Source organism: Centruroides sculpturatus, unplaced genomic scaffold (assembly GCF_000671375.1).
Source record: "Centruroides sculpturatus isolate CEXI.00-Female unplaced genomic scaffold, Cexi_2.0 scaffold315, whole genome shotgun sequence".
Lineage (NCBI taxonomy): Eukaryota > Metazoa > Arthropoda > Arachnida > Scorpiones > Buthidae > Centruroides > Centruroides sculpturatus.
Window position 1 is genome coordinate 55,505 of NW_019384544.1, and position 17,434 is coordinate 72,938.

General features: G+C 34.2%; 1 protein-coding gene across 2 annotated transcripts in view; it reads left to right on the top strand.

The window, feature by feature from the left end:
* The first annotated feature begins 7,308 nt into the window (after positions 1 to 7,308).
* Positions 7,309 to 17,434, top strand: part of LOC111623443 (glutamate receptor-interacting protein 1-like) — a 54,257-nt gene continuing 44,131 nt past the window's right edge. For both annotated transcript variants that reach the window (XM_023366020.1, XM_023366021.1), the window contains exon 1: positions 7,309 to 7,706. In XM_023366020.1, coding sequence (XP_023221788.1) covers positions 7,661 to 7,706 — 46 coding nt within the window. In that variant the 5' untranslated portion in view covers positions 7,309 to 7,660. The remainder of the gene's footprint in view (positions 7,707 to 17,434) is intronic.

The following is a 17,434-nucleotide window of genomic DNA, read 5'->3' on the forward strand; positions in this document are numbered from 1 at the left end:
GTCTAGAAAATTCCAGAAACTTTTGAATCAACCCAATATAAAAATGATTTCAGCCATTTTTACGTGAGAACAGTTTACCGATTTTATGAATTCTTATACATACAAGATATTTAGGATAACCCTCGGAAGGATAAAGGCCGATTTTCGTTTCCAAAAATTCTATTTTTATGCTCTGATGGAATTATGATATTGTTTATAAGAGTAAATACTGTAGTTCATATATAGTTTTTATCGGATCTTTCGCGCGAATAGGAAGTTGTGTCCAGAGTCCGATGTGTGTGAATGAATCACGAAATTCGAATACACTAGGCTAGTGTTGTGTTCATTAACGAGCGAAAGTGAACTTGCTAGTCAACCTGTTATTTAGGCAATAATGTGTGTAGTACTAAACGTAATTATGCTGACATTTTCATCCACGTCAGTGAGTCCTTACAATTGAAGAGTTTATTTCAAAAATGACCTATCTCCAGAAAATACAAATTTTAAATAATTGCTTTAAATGTTAAAGTAAAAACTTAATTATTGGTATAGAGCTATAATTTTAAATTTATAAAACACACTTCACGGTGCAGGTACAGTGTACTGTTGCTATTTTGTTGTTAAATATAGCGAACAGTATTAAGAGTTAAGATTCGGGGGTTCGGATATACCGTTTTTTCATTTTCACGGTGGTCCCGTGCCCCTAACTTCGACGACGGTATACATTACGCAATATAGTAATTTCTTTAATTATACTTTTATTATATATTTTAGCTCATCTGTAAATTTTATCTCCTTGTAGACAACAACAAGAGAGAGAAGAATTAGCAAGAAGACACCAGCAAGAACTAGACGCATTGCGAAGACATAGAAACACGCATCGCAGGAGCGAAAGTGCCAGTCTTCTGGACGGTGGGATCACCGAACTATCTAGTCCTATAACTCAAAATGCCACGCCACCGAATTTTGCCAAGCATAACATTATAACTCATTCCTCGTCTACCCCTCTGCTTCATCACTTAAACAATCCTTCTAATAACGACGTTCCGGACGGCGTCGTTCCCATGCAAGCAAATATTCCGGTGCAAATAACGGCAAAGAATGTAAATTCGACGCCACCGACTTTATCGCCGAGTCATTCTAGCTTTCTCGTGACACCTTCGCTTCATTATAATTTCGAAAAACCTCTGTCTCACGATCAACCCGTTCCTTGTTTTAGGCAGAAACCCAGTACTTTAACGGAAGACCTTCTGCATCTGGTACAGAATGCTAGTCCGCCTACAAAATCCAGAGCTTTTAGTGGATGCGGCATCGGATCGACTAATAGTTCGGTGGTGACAGAACCCAAATTAACTTTAAATCAAATGAGACAGCTACAGAAATTGGACGATTTAAACAACAAATCAAATTATTGTACCGTACCCGTGGTCGGAACTCCACCCATGTCGTTGCCGCTACTCACTCATCACATAAATCCTTCCACGGGAATTACGTCTTGTTGCAACGCAACGCCATCACCTTGCTATCCCGCCACTATAAATTCCGAGAACCAAGGTCTGTTTCATCCCGGCACGGATAACATTACTTACCTTCAACACGATCCTAACTACTATCGCTTTTCTTGAGGAAACACGTGACGATTGTTAAATATTGATTGTTAAACCGGTTACAGTCGTGTAGTTATGTGCCTTTGTTCAACGAATCGAGAACATCCAAACTTGCAAATACGCTTTACGTTGAGAACAGTTTATTTTCGAGTAACGAGGATTTCGTGTATTTTGTATTTAATTCCCAGAGGAATTTAAATCTTACGTAACTGTGAAATATATTGTATAAAATATGTATATTCAATTTAACGTTATTCTATTAAAGAAAAAATGAGAAGAAACTGTAATTATAGAATTTCAGAAGAAAAAATCGATTAGGAAAATCTGTACAGGTACGAATCGACAGTTTAGTTTTTCGGATTTGGACGAAGACGTCGTTCGAGTTCCAGCTTTCTGTAATAAATGTAAAATATATATTATATATATAGGTAAAGTCCAGATATTGTACTTGTTTCGTCATTGCACGGTTGTACAATACGAGATCCACAAAATAGTTATATCGGTTAGTGCCTAGTTATCCTGTGATGACGAAAAGCCAGTTTTAGTAAGGAATACTTAGTAGTGATATTCATAAGTTCGCAATATACCAAATTAGCAAATCCAGGGATGAAAAACAATTGGAATTGCGATGCTATCTGTGCTTCCATTACGAAAAAGAAAAAAATAGTTTGTAATAGTTTTCTTTTTTCTTTTTTTTGCATTGCACAAATGTGTTTACATATCCATTATAAATTATATAAAAATGATAACAATATGTAATATCCGTTTCGTATTTGAGATTATAGATTTAAAAAAAGTCCAGATGATTTTAAAGCAGATTTGTGGATTGTTTCGTGTTTGAGCATAAATTGATTCCAGTCATTTATTTTCTTATATGGATTAATAAATAAATAAATAAATTTAAACGAGTTAATTTGATCGGCAACGTTACTATTATTCAAATACCGATTTGTAATTGTTTCTTCGAAATTGTTGGAATAGATTTCCGACAAATCAGATTTTGCTCAATAAACATTTGCTTCAATAAATAGCGTTGCTTCTCTTCTATTAACCAGCGACGACGTGTGAGTCAACAAATCGTCATAATACTGTAATTTGATACATTTAACGGTTTCGTCAGGACGGAGGAATTTAGCGTAAACTTTAGCGAGATCGTCCGATTTTACGAAATTATAATCTGATTCGATTAATTTCTATTAAATAAATGCGTTTAAATTACCAGGTACTTTAGTTCTTACGTCAAACGTACGCGCTTATACTATAATGACGCGGAAGCGGAAACGAAACGTCTATCGACGATTATGATCTCGCGGACGCATCGCAACTCCGGCTAATATACAGTACTGTACTACAATAAATACTAAACGTGGAAGGTATTGTACTGTACGGTATGTTAGATGATCGCTTTGCTCGTTATACGGATGTTGCAGTACGAGCGTAATTAGCGATTATTAATCGTTTGGTATATAAATGTCATTTTCCCTAAAATATTGTAAAGTCCGAGCGCCAGAGGATTATCTCTTCTGCGTACAGCTCTAATTTTTTTCTGCATCAAAGTGAAGAATTAATATTCTTCGATTTAATTCATCTTCCTGACAAAAAAACAAGTAATTGTTACTGTTAGAATGTTTGGCAACATATGGACTGACGACAGAATATTTACCAAATACTTTGTGTTTTGCATCGGATGATACCAGTTAAGAAAGTCTTCGGATGGAGGAAGATTTTTGCAAGAAAAATTGAACCTTAATTGTCCTTTAGCGCTATTTAAATCATCGCTTGGAGATGGTATAAATGACAGCATTGCCGTTATTAATACAATAAATCATTTTAAAGTATATATTGATAAAAGCCATAGTTACAGTTCGGTCCACAAGAAATTGGAGAGCGATGAAAGAACCCGCTTTCGATTAGAGAAAATGAGGAAAGATAGGGAAGGTTTTAAATACATGTTGGGTGCAACAAGTATCTAAAACTTTCAAGCAGCCTTCGAACTGTTACGGCAGTTTGGACTTCTCGTGTAGCATTCCATCAGATGTTTAATAAAGCTTCAAATGGCACGCAGAGTTCCAGCAAAGAAAAAACAAGTTTTTTAGTCTTACAACGAATGGAATCCGTGTTCTTTCCAAAGTATTTGGCACTAATGTTCGATATTTGGAAGAGCTGGGAAAATCTATCGTTGCTACGACGAGAGATTTTGCAGGATTACAAATGCTGATAAGCGTATTAGACGATAGATCAGATTTATTTTAATACAAAGATGGATCCTGGGGGAAAGAAACAAGCTATAAAACCATCTGAGGAGGTGAATTATAATGGAGTCGCATTGAAGCGTAATACGCGATTAGTCAGCATTAATCGTGTCCACTTTCTTACAATCGTCGTCAGTAATCTACAATAGCGCTGCTCTGCAACAGCATCATCTCATCGAAAATCAAGTAATGGGAAAAGTACTGGAATACAATCCTATTGTAAGATTTCGATATCTGAACCTAGAAATGTGGCCAACACAGTGATGCATTCAAGATTTAATCTCGGGGGAAACCGAGTTGAACGAATAAAAAAAAATTGAATACGAATTTAATAAAATTTCTACCTTACCTCGTATGTGACCGCTAATTCATAAGTAATATAGAAAACCTCTTGGTGCTCTCAGAGCGGAAAGAGGCCTAAAGGTCCCACAGAACAGAACTCCCCAAAAAAGTAATATAGAAATAGAACACACGGCGCAATATAAATAAAAAAATTATTTTCAATTGGGAAAATATTTTTGGAAAATTTACTAACGTTCCAGGGTTCCTTGGCCGCTTGGTGCCAGGGTTCCTTGGGCCGCTCTCTGGGTGCGCCACTGGGCCAAAGTTACCGTACCGCAAAAGGTGTACAGTGTGAAAGGGAGTTTACTGCAATGAACTTAATATCATAGGGATTTCGTTCTAATCTGTCGATACTGAATGTTGGTTTCATCAAAATAAATGGACTGCCTTTTGAATCATTCAAAGCCATTTCTTATTTTAAAACTTAGCTACTTCATCATTGCGCAGCAGAGGATTCTCGCGGGCGATTAGTGAGTACGCAAATCAAAGAAACAGAAGAAAAGGAATAATGGAAACTGTTTGAATAACTCGTCGATATTGCGTTTCACATTCCTGTTTAATTTTTTGTAATAATTGTTTCGTTCTGTACTTTGTACAAATAAAAATAAAAACCGACAAGTTTACGTTACGTAGCTGTTTGACGACTATTGGTAAGTATTGCTTTCTTAATATTTTTTACAATAGTTTTGACTTTTACCACTTTAAATTTTCGTATTTTTCGTATAAACTTTCGTGTCAACAAGTTTATAACGAACGGAACGTCGATCGCGCCAAACTTTTCTGACAACGGGCCACATGTCTGAGAGAATAACGAGCGCGGGCCGCATAACGTCGTCTTCAATACAGTACACCGATACACAAAAAAATAGACAACAAACATATTTACAGTAATACCCCGAACTTACGCGATAGGTGGGACCGAGCGTAACCGCGTAAGTCGGAGTATAATTTCGCATATAAATACATACAAATAATTTTTAATTGGGGCCGGAGACTAAAGAAAACAGCAATTTAGAAAAAAATGTTTAATAAAATCTTAGATAATACACATGCATAACAAATTAGACCTATATTATTTTACAATTTTTCACATTTACTCGATTATTACGCCATAATTTTAACAATGTTTCCATCTCAGCGATAATACTGTGACGTTTACGAATGATGCTTGAATTTAAAGACTGAGCATTTTTTACAGCTTCGAGAATTTTTTCTTTGCCTTTTATAATTGTTCTGACCGACAATTCCGGTAGATCAAACTTCTTTGCCAATTCACAAATTTTCATTTTTGTATCGAAGTCTTTAATAATGGGTACGTTCGTAGTCAAACGAGTTAAACGCGTTAGTAACGAATCGTTCGAAAAGTCTAACGAAATAGGAATAACGATGACGTCATTCTCGTTTCCTTTACGACTCGTTCGACTTTACGAACGTACCCAATGTTAACTTTACATTCCAAAGATAAAGCTTTTCTTTTCTTGTTTGATGCGGAAGAATTGGTTCTACTTGGTTTGGATGACACAGTAGAGTCTCTCGAGTCTCCGTAGATATAACAAACACAGAAATAAATAACACAAATTAAATTGTAGCTATGTGTGGATTCCGCGCGACACATCCGAACATGTAAGCTGAACAATAGTGTGGGAAGTGAGTAATCAAGGGTTGCGTGGCGCTCAAACAAAAGACGAATCGACGAGATTTGAAAATCGCGTAACTCCGAATACGCGTAAGTCGGGGTATTACTGTATATACCAATACGCAAACACGATGGCTGCAGCGAGCTCGTAATGGTTTTCGTTAGAAACTTCAGGTACTTAAACAAAAATCGCTCCGATATCCAACGTCTCCGAATTTTTTATTTCACTGATTTTCCTAAAACTTATATTACTGTAAGATGCAAAAATCAGATTGGACCACTTTTGGCATTTTTACTTAGGCCTACATTTACTACGTAAAAAAAATTAAAATAAGTTTATGTATAATCTATGATATTTCCTTATAAATAATTATATTTTAGCTCATTTGTATCAGAGTGTAGCGGAGGGCCAGATGAGCCGACCTCGCGGGCCGTAGTTTGGTGCCCCCCCCGGCCTAGACGGAGGCGTCATCAATTACGCGAAGCATATGGAGAATTTCGTCACCAGTGACGGATATCGGCCGCTTATCCTTCGTGTAAATTCGGTTAATGTGATCGTGCGTCCCGATTTAGGCGGGACTCCCTCATTTGAGCTTCGTGTTCCGTCGTCCCCAAATGTTTGGTGAAATGCGTGAACGTCCGGCTTTAGAGGCACGGCGTAACGAACTTCGCTTATGAAGAGAAGAGACTTTTGACGTTTTCGATTCGCTGACCGGATGACGCTAGGATATTGTATAGGGTGCATCGACGACCGATTGAACAATCTGTTGTAAGATGGAATTGCTCTCGCAGCTGTACTGTACAGTACATTATATCTATTAGTAAATATTTAATTGGGCTATTATATTAAAATAATCTCGATAAAAGGTAATCTTAAATATTTATTTTCTGTCCGTAGAAATAACGCTAATTTTGTAGAAGCGGGAACCACTAAGTTTTCTCCGAACCCGGTAAAAATTTCCCGGCCCCTCCTCTCGACGGTCCGCTCATACAGCGCTATTCATCAATGAAATATTTTGTAACATACGTGCTTCCATTAGAAGATGGAGTTTACGCGATCTGCCGCACAGCAGTGAATTCGGGTGAATCGCAAGATAATCTAACTCGTAAATTTACAATTTCCACAATTCATTTTTGTAGTGTGGTGGTATCCCGTATATCCTGAAATGCATCCTGCTCCGACTTCCACTGTAGTAAATTCTTAATATAAACTCCCAAGTAACGGGCTTATTAGGTCAATAGGGAAGAAATTTTTAACATTTATTGGAATCGATTTGAATTACACCTACTTTTTTTATAGTAATAAAAATTTTACTTATGTTCAAATAACTTTACCATTAAAAAATGAATGTAACCGTGTTACATTTATCTGGTATAGTTTAAATATTAAAAAAAAAATACTAAAATAGAAAAATACCGCGCGATTCCGGTGTACACGGGTTTTAGTGTTATTTAGGTTCCGATATCTGGCAACACTTATTTGTCGTTAGAATTTGGTGTCGGAGGACGAAGATGGAAATAAATTGTCCGATAGAACGGCGAAATAATTTATAAAGAAAACTTTACCCTTTACTTTTATCTTTTGCTTAAAAATTTCAAACATTTTAGAAATTATTAACGTTTTACGTGTCGAACGAATCTTACAAAAAAAATTCAAAAAATATCGTCTGGAACTAATTAAAAATGAATGTTAATTTATGAATGACGTAGCGCTACGTCACGATATAACGTAACCCGATTGGTTGTAAACGTAGAAAGTTTTTAGAAGAAGGGAAGATTTCGTCGTGTGGCAGGGGGAAAGAAGAGATTGTTTACATTGGGATGTGTTAAAAATAAATCTAAATATGCCAGGGTGGACATCTGCTTGTTTCAGGCCACAAAGAAGCAACTGTGAGTATCGTAGATGTGTCCTCTCTCTCTCTTTCTCTCTCAAAGTAACTCGATCTGTTTTTTTTTTATTTTAAAGTTAACTTTTTAACCCACATCTTCGTATTGTGTAATTTATACTAAAATAATCGAATATATGCTGTTATATTGTCGAATATTTGATCAATTTTCGTTGAAGTTTTGTCAATGTTTTGTAACGAAAAAGTTTCTGCTAAATTTAGCACGGATGCATCTCGGTTGAATGATTGCTCCTCCACTTCCTGCTTAACTTCTCCACTATATTTCCCACATTAATGCTGTTAATAACTTAATTTAGTAATTAACGTAGACTTTAATATAAAGTATACAAATATTGTCTTTTGTTATTTTCAAACTTTCTCCCGTCAAGTTTATATATAGTATATTAAAATATAATATACACACAGAACAAAAACACCCTCTTTTTTTTTTTTAAAGTAGATTTAGTTGCGGCCTTCGCGATTTTATTTATTTTTAATTTTTATGCGTGTTATTATGAATGTCTTTCTTTGTTTGCTTTTGATTTGTTTTTAAATAATTTAACTATTCGAATTGTATTTTTAATAATTCTGAAATTTCAAACTGTTATTCAAAGATGATAAAACTTGTGTTTATACTTTATGAATAATGTATTATTAATTAGTGTAATTCATATTAACCTTTTTTTTCTTTAAAGGTTAACTAAATTTTAAGAAAATTAATTGTATTTCTTGTTAAACTTTAAATTGTTTGTTAAAGAATTTAATTCTTGGGAAAAAAAATCCCTTAAATTTTATTATTATTAGTTTAAGTAAAATAGGAATTGTCAAATATTTATTTGAAAACTTGTAAATTTATTAGGAAGTTTCGTCGTGAGTATTTAAAAATCAAACGAGAGCTATTTATTTCTCCAATTTTCTTAAACGCCTACAATTTTGCTTCCCGGAGGAGATAAAAATTCCGTTTAAACTCTAGTAATTTTGATCTTTCCGGTCCGTTCTCGGAGAAAATTCCGTTTAAACTCTAATATTTTGCCGGAAAGCCCAAAATATCAGGGTTTAAATGGAATTTTTCATTTTGATCTCCAAAAACAGAAAACTGTACTTATCTATATACATTTACATAATAATATTTTGAGTATTCTATTTCCTCTCTGATACATTCTACTTTGTGGGCACAGAATAAAAGCTCTGTGCCACAGAAGGCTTTTATTCTGTGCTTGTTGTGATTTTGTGAGCTTGCGACGGGGGCGGTCTGGACGGAGTGTGGTGTGTTGGGGTCGCCCGTGAAAAATTTCCGAGGGTTCCGACCCGGACTCCGGTCTGGGTCTCTGTAGTATCGGGTCAATACTTTTGCCATCTGTCACATTTTGTTTCTCCAATAGTTTTAGATATCTTCAAATACTGAAGAATTAAATGTGATGTGTATGAATATAATAATTTTTATAAAGTTTCCATATTTTTAATACTGCTTTAATAATTATACATATAAAAAAACAAGGAAGATATAAAACTTTGTGATTTTTATGAACAAAATGAAGTGTAGAAAAGTGTTTTTTAATGAATAAAGATTATTAGTGAAATGGAAGATTGGAAATGGAAAAGATTTTTATTAGCCTCTTTCTTTCAAAGAACCATAGATAAAATTTATTTAAAAAATTTTCTACATGTTAAATATAAAGGGGTCTCATGTTTTATGGAACTATAAAGCTTTAATTTTTCAGAATGTGTAACTGATTTTTAACTGAATGATTTTCAAGTAATTTAAATTATCTTTGTAAAGATAATTTTTCCATTTTATACACCAAGCCGACGTTCCGGACGGCGTCGTTCCCATGCAAGCAAATATTCCGGTGCAAATAACGGCAAAGAATGTAAATTCGACGCCACCGACTTTATCGCCGAGTCATTCTAGCTTTCTCGTGACACCTTCGCTTCATTATAATTTCGAAAAACCTCTGTCTCACGATCAACCCGTTCCTTGTTTTAGGCAGAAACCCAGTACTTTAACGGAAGACCTTCTGCATCTGGTACAGAATGCTAGTCCGCCTACAAAATCCAGAGCTTTTAGTGGATGCGGCATCGGATCGACTAATAGTTCGGTGGTGACAGAACCCAAATTAACTTTAAATCAAATGAGACAGCTACAGAAATTGGACGATTTAAACAACAAATCAAATTATTGTACCGTACCCGTGGTCGGAACTCCACCCATGTCGTTGCCGCTACTCACTCATCACATAAATCCTTCCACGGGAATTACGTCTTGTTGCAACGCAACGCCATCACCTTGCTATCCCGCCACTATAAATTCCGAGAACCAAGGTCTGTTTCATCCCGGCACGGATAACATTACTTACCTTCAACACGATCCTAACTACTATCGCTTTTCTTGAGGAAACACGTGACGATTGTTAAATATTGATTGTTAAACCGGTTACAGTCGTGTAGTTATGTGCCTTTGTTCAACGAATCGAGAACATCCAAACTTGCAAATACGCTTTACGTTGAGAACAGTTTATTTTCGAGTAACGAGGATTTCGTGTATTTTGTATTTAATTCCCAGAGGAATTTAAATCTTACGTAACTGTGAAATATATTGTATAAAATATGTATATTCAATTTAACGTTATTCTATTAAAGAAAAAATGAGAAGAAACTGTAATTATAGAATTTCAGAAGAAAAAATCGATTAGGAAAATCTGTACAGGTACGAATCGACAGTTTAGTTTTTCGGATTTGGACGAAGACGTCGTTCGAGTTCCAGCTTTCTGTAATAAATGTAAAATATATATTATATATATAGGTAAAGTCCAGNCTATTTTAAAAACTCTTTAAAAGTCCTTTAAAAACATTATTTTATTACTTTTTGTTTTTTGTTATTATTTAAGTACTTAAGTGCTGGGTGGACTGGCAATTGAAATTGGCCCAGAAAATTACCTGCATGCATTAATTTACTAATGCATGGGTTCTAGTTAGATCAAACAGATCCAGTATATCATAACTTGAATTCAAGACACAAATAATTCAAACTTATCTATTACATAGCATCACCAAAAGGATCCAGTCATTTTGTTGGTATTTTGAAATTTAGTGTAAAAAACAGTGTGATCTCATATTCAGCATGACCATTTGGATCATATAGTATAGCTAACAGATAATCATACCAGGAATAGATGTCAAAATAAAAACTGTACTAAATGAGTATAGATTCAGAGCAGAACATACATTTGTCTTTGTTTTCAATGTTTCAAATCTTTTCACACTTGCTGATTGAATAAAAAAAAAAAATAGCTTTCATCATGCATCTTGGAACTTGTATGGATCCTCAACTAGTTCATATTTTATTGCAATTTACACTTTCCTTGTAAATTGTAAAACCATTTATCATTTTTCTGAATAATATTTTTATTTATAAATATTTCTTAACTGTCTCCGATTGATGCTTCTTCCAAACAGCCCTTGATCATCCTTTCATTTTTTTACTTTGAATCTACTTTTAGTATGATTTTTGTTTAAATATTATCATTAAACATAATTAATATAAATATATATAAATAAAAACACAAAAAGAATGAAACTACTGAAACCTGACCACTCAGGAACCTAGTTGTACAGTACATGTATGCACCACCCTTAAACTCAAATCTGAAACTTAGCAATTGTATAAAATTTTCATAAACTGTTGTAAATGGGTGCAATTAATTTGTTAATGAAGGAAAAGCATAAAATTTTAAGAAAAAAAATTTGGTTTTATTAGATTAATACTCCAAGGTAAAATTTAAGTGACTTAAAAGGAAAAGTAATTAAAATAGATGAAATTAAACTTTACTAAACTAGCCTAGTAGTTTAATTACACTAAATTGGGACAGTAATTGTCTAGTAGCTAACTATTACCCATCTCTACTGGTAATCATGAATACAGGTATACTGTATATAATTTGGGGAATTCATTAGCCTACAGGATATTGCAAATTCACATATAAGATTTGCTTTTATTTTATTTTATTTTTGAACAAAAGTTGTTTCATATGCCATAAAATAAAGTAGTAATAATGATTTTATTTATATTTGCCAAGTCCAATTTTGAATATTGTTAAATCCTTTAAGATGCTATGCATCAAGAAGGAAGCCTTGGAATTGAATAAAACTTTGTTACTGTAAATGTAATGATGATGATAATAACTGATTATAATATTACTAGCAAAGAAACAATTTCCTGTGGAACATTTTAGTGACATTTTAGCAGAAAGGGGATAAAGACTCAGAACTACCCATGGGTATTGCCCGAGGGTGAAGATTAAAGAAAAGTAGTAGTAGAGTAGAGATGAAGGTGAAATAAAAGTGAGATAGGAAAGATGGTGAAAGGGGAGATTCATGGTGTCCGCGTCGGCTTTTATTTTCAAAATAAAAGGTGTAGTTTTTACAAAATGATACAATATGTACAAATTTACTCCTTAGCTTAAGGAGTAATAAAGAGTTACAGAAAGATAACAATGATGTTACATTGAAGATGCAAATGCTGAATATTACTTGCTGTTAAACACTTGATAGGATTTTAACAAAAGTGTAAAGCTGGACAATATGAAACCAGTTAACATTAAATAGAAGAACAGTAATAAATATGAAATATTACCCAGACTTTGGGTATTAGAGTTAACATATAGGTACACTGATGTTACATTGCCAAAACAAATGCCGAACAATTGCATAATTAAAGAGTTTCCAACGTAAGTGTAAGACCCGACAATTAAAGTAAGTCCAGTGAGTAATACATAGAGGAACATAAATAATACACATAACCCATCCTTAGGGTAAAGGATAGAGCCGACAATGTTGAGCGGGGCATTAGCCCCAGAATGTACCTTTTGAGAACAACACCATAACCGGATTAATTTAAACAGATTTCACATGAGCCGACAGTACAGAGCAGTTTCTTCGGATGACACAGCAAAGTTGAAGCAGTTTCTTCGGATGACACAGGTCTCAGGTGTCATGTAGTTTAGACACAACGTTGACAGATTACGTGTTGATGCTTCTGTGAAAATCCCCTCAAGTGCTCTTGTCTCAATGACATAATTTGTTAACTCCTCGAAAAGTTTGTGGTTATTAATCAGTTTATTTAGTAGGCAGGGCCAATTGAAACCTTGGTGTAGGACATTTTGTAGAAGCCTGTCCCTTTGACGATTAGGAAGGTGTTCGCGAGAGCGCGTTAAAATTTTTTTTCGCGCGGTAGACTGCCTTTTGACCACGATGTCATGTGACCGGATATGATGTAGGCGAAACTTCAGGGCCTTATATCTCGCGAAGGGCCGCGCGAGGGGGGTGGTTCATTAGACATTTATTGTTCGTACGGGGGAGGGCTACCCGTTGGGGGGGTAGCTACCCCCTCATTCGGAGGGTAAATCTTACCGACGAAACAACCTTCTTAGGCGAAGCAAATCAAACTTGAGTTTCCTGGATATGTCTCAGGCCAACTGAACTTCCCTTTCTTTTTTTCTTTCTTATTAATATGGAGGAAGAAAGAAAGAAAAAAAAAGGGAAGTTCAGTTGGCCTTAGACATATCCAACAGTACAATTTAAACGACCTTTTTTGAGTACCTACAGGACATCCCATGGCCTTGATACACATGGCAATATGGTTAAGCAAAAAGGCATGTGGGCACTGTATGAGATTTTCAACAGATTTTCTCATAGATGCTGCAATTGCCATTCCAGATCTCTCACTCATAAATGGTCCAAGTTTGCAACACACCTGGTCCCACAAATGCTTCAGGGCACCAAATCTGGAGACAAGTAAGTATAACAACATGGAGATATTTCTGAAAAATCCTAGTTGTGTGTGGCTGAGAATTAACTTACTAGAAAATGGCTATTTGCAATGTTGTCATAAAAGACAACACATGAGGATGCAATATTTTCTAATGTATCACTAATGCCATCAATGTCATTCATATCACTATAAGGATAATCAATTATCATATGAGATGGCTCCCCAGACCAGCATTCAGCAGTGGGAGCAATGTGCCAATTGGCAGTAAACATGTGATTGAAGCATACTAACATGGTGGTTCTCTTAAGAATCAGTATATATTGGTAAAGATGATATGCTGCCAGTCCATAGTAGTCTGTGCTTCTCTGTTATGGAACTATTGCAAATATAGCCAATGATGCTGAGTGCTGATTACAGGACATGTAGTGGTCATCATGCATTCAAATTTTCCTCTGTTAGTTGCTTGCTAATGATACATAGAGACAGAGTTTCATAATGAAGCTTCCATCTGTTTCTGGGTGGTGTCTTTGTTCTTTGTTCACCATCCATTCAATTGTCTCACAATTGTTCAATTGTGAAACAGTTGAACAATCATCGCTTCTGGTGGTCTGTCTAGGGCATCCAGAGTCTGGTTGCTATGTTTGTGCGTCCTGACACTTGCCCCAACACTTCTTCGTAGATATTTCTGTGAACATACACTAGGTAATCTGCAGATTGACTGACTTAGCCAATCTCCAAAATACAATTCTTTTCTAATACAATGCTGTTCAGCCAGAGAAAAGAACATTCTCAGGCATCGCATTTTTCTTACACAAGTAATTAGATAGACACAGGTGTTTTTATGTAAGTTACTGGATAGATGAAATATTTTGGCAGCCAATCTATCACTTAGGTAATATTTACAGTATAAGAAATAGACAAAAACATAGTGGTTAGCAGTTTATCTCTGACTCTGTTAAGTAGATGATGATTTAAAAATCATCAAAAACATATGTTTTTTCTTGATTTTTAGTAAATATAGTAGTAAATATAGTTTGTGCTGGATATTTCTGGTATTTTTACGTACATACATTGGACTTAATTAATCCAGTTTTACATAGTACTATATGTATTTATTGTTACAGGTAGATAACTTTGAGAACTACTGCTTTACATAACAAACTAATACAGTTTATATTTTTACTTTCCTGGCTGTTATTTATAACAGAGGTTATATATGGCAATTGGTCAAAAAAATGACTTCCTCAAGATTTTTACATTTTTGGACTTGGTACCTTAAAATGTTGAGAAATGCAAAAAGATTTCAGGGTTTCTTCTATATATATATATATGTATGCTAGTGTATGTATATGATTAAGCTTAATAATTCCTGTACCTTTTTTGTTGAAAATTTCTGAAATTTTGCAGGGATTTGTGTTTAGGGGAATTGATGCTATTAAATTTTGGTGATTAATTAATTAAAGGTCAAGGGGATAGGGAGATGGATAGGACAACTTGTCATATCTTGAGTGGTGTTGAACTTGATATATTTTGTTATTAGCATTTACAATTTACATATATGTAAAACTGATCTTACCCACAAAATTGAGCGTGAAAAATATTATTGGACTTTATGCTTAATATTGGATAAGCAAAGTTGAGAAAATTATCATCTAGGCGTTAATAACCAACATCTATTGCTACAAACAACAAGCGCTTTCAAGAAAACTATTTTCATCTTCTTCAGGTTAAAAGAACAGTTAATATCCTTCAAATTCAAATTACAGCAACAGCAAACCAGCATTGGAAATGCTGGTTTGCTGTTATAATTTTCTCTACTTTGCTTATACAACATTGAGCTTTTTGCCATTTTATAATAATTAATAATAATAATAATTTTTCAAATATAACAGATAGCACTATCAAATGTTGCTGGAAAAGTTAAGCAACTTATTGCTAGATTTTTTTTGTGGTGTCTTTTGTGGCTCTAGTCACTTGATGTTCTTCTTAGCTTCCATTTGACATTCCTAGTCAGTGAACATCTGATTGAGAAGGGAATAACTGCTTTACCAATACACTTGATCTTTCAGGTATTAAACTTCAATTTAGCACAATGCCATGATATCTCATTTAATCACTCATCTGTTGTTGTCATGAGCTATCTGTTGGAAATCAGTTTTGTGTCAAGGCCTTTTTAGTCTTTTTTACTCTTTCCTGTAAGTGCTTCTGCTGAACCAAGTATTGTTATCTACTAACTAAACAATGCTCTTTCATTTTGTAATTGGATTTTTTTGCCTGTCGTCAAGTTAGTTTTCTTTAGTTCTGTATTTCACCACTGGAGACACTAAATTCATGTTCAATGGACTGCCAATTATTTTCATGACACTATGACAGGTGGTTTAAAAGTTATAGTTTTATTAATGTTTATGTAAATTTAAAATTTACAAGCAAATTTTAAATGTTTTTATATGTTTTATGTATTGAGGCTGATAACAGCTTACAATAAAAGGTCAACTCTGCCCTAAAACTGTTTATTCCTGATATGTAAAAAGCACATAAGATGAAGAAGGCCTGTTTTCTTTTGTTTCTGTGAAAATTTTAAATACTTTTTATGTTTTGTTATTAACAAAAAACAGTCTTCAAATAGTAAAATGGGCCTGCTTAGGAGCAGTAGGGGCATACACTACCCTGAGTCCCATACAATCTCTCACCAATCCTGTCTATAAGTATATGTATGGTTGTATCCTGTGTAACAGAAAGTATTCATATGATTTTAATTTGACAATGCCACTTGATGATGATAATGATATATATTTGATACTATAATATCAACATCCTGGATAACATATACCATAATTTGAGTGAATAGAAACAAAACTTCAAGAAAATTTTGTACTTGCCTGACAAAGAAACCAACCAGCAAATCAAAAATTTTTCAATGCCATTTCTTTGGAGGTTATTTTTCAAAGTACAGACATTATGTTTTGTTAGACTTGTAATACTCTTATAGATGCCAGTGTCATTTGTATGTTATGGTCATTAGATACAGGTTTTCAATGGTTGACAAACTTTGTTGGTAAAAGTAATATTATAACAGCTCAAATACATTGCGCAAGTTAGTAGCCACTTGCTGCTATTAAACTTCTGACTAGAAACTCACTCTGTGTAATGATGTGCAGTGAGTAACATAGTAAGTAGATGATGTCTGCATCTCATCTTTTACTTTAATATTTACATAATTGGGATGTTCTATAATAGTGGATATTGTTCATAAATAAGTAAAAACATTGATATTTTACACTTTAAATAAGTCAGCACCTAACAGTACAAAGAGCATCAGTGTTGCCTGCAGGCTACCAGAGTTTTGTTGATTTGTGATGCCAAATTTGGAAACATGAGCATCTAAAAAATAGCCAAATCAGAAATTTTTTAGTGTCAAAGAAAAAAATTTAATTTTTCAGATATTTACATACATTATGTATACTTTAATCAAATTTATTTTTAAAACATTTTTTAAAATCTTTTACATTATTATACTCAATTTTTGAGGAGACATAATAGTACTCGATTATACTAAATAAATAACTAAAGAAATTACTTAAATTATAATTAAATATCTGAAGACAAAGTCCTCCCAAAAAAGGAACCACTATTTATTATCTTCGTATTCCAGACTATACATTCTTGGCGACTGACCTTTCATTTTAGACTACTGGCCACCAAAAAGTCCTTTTAAAAACAAATTATAATTTAAGACAAATGAGCCTATAGTGGCCAAGTAGCTAAAACTATCGAACACTGTAGTTTTTTTTTGGATTCCCAGCTCACCAAGTTGGAGTCTTCTAGCTTATCTTCACATGTATCTACAAGTTTTCAGAACATGTTTTGAATTCTGCCACACAAGGGCATGTCTTTACAGTAGTATTGCAATGAATAGTATATTCGGCCTCAGGCCGAATACCGAATATTCGGCCAAACTATTC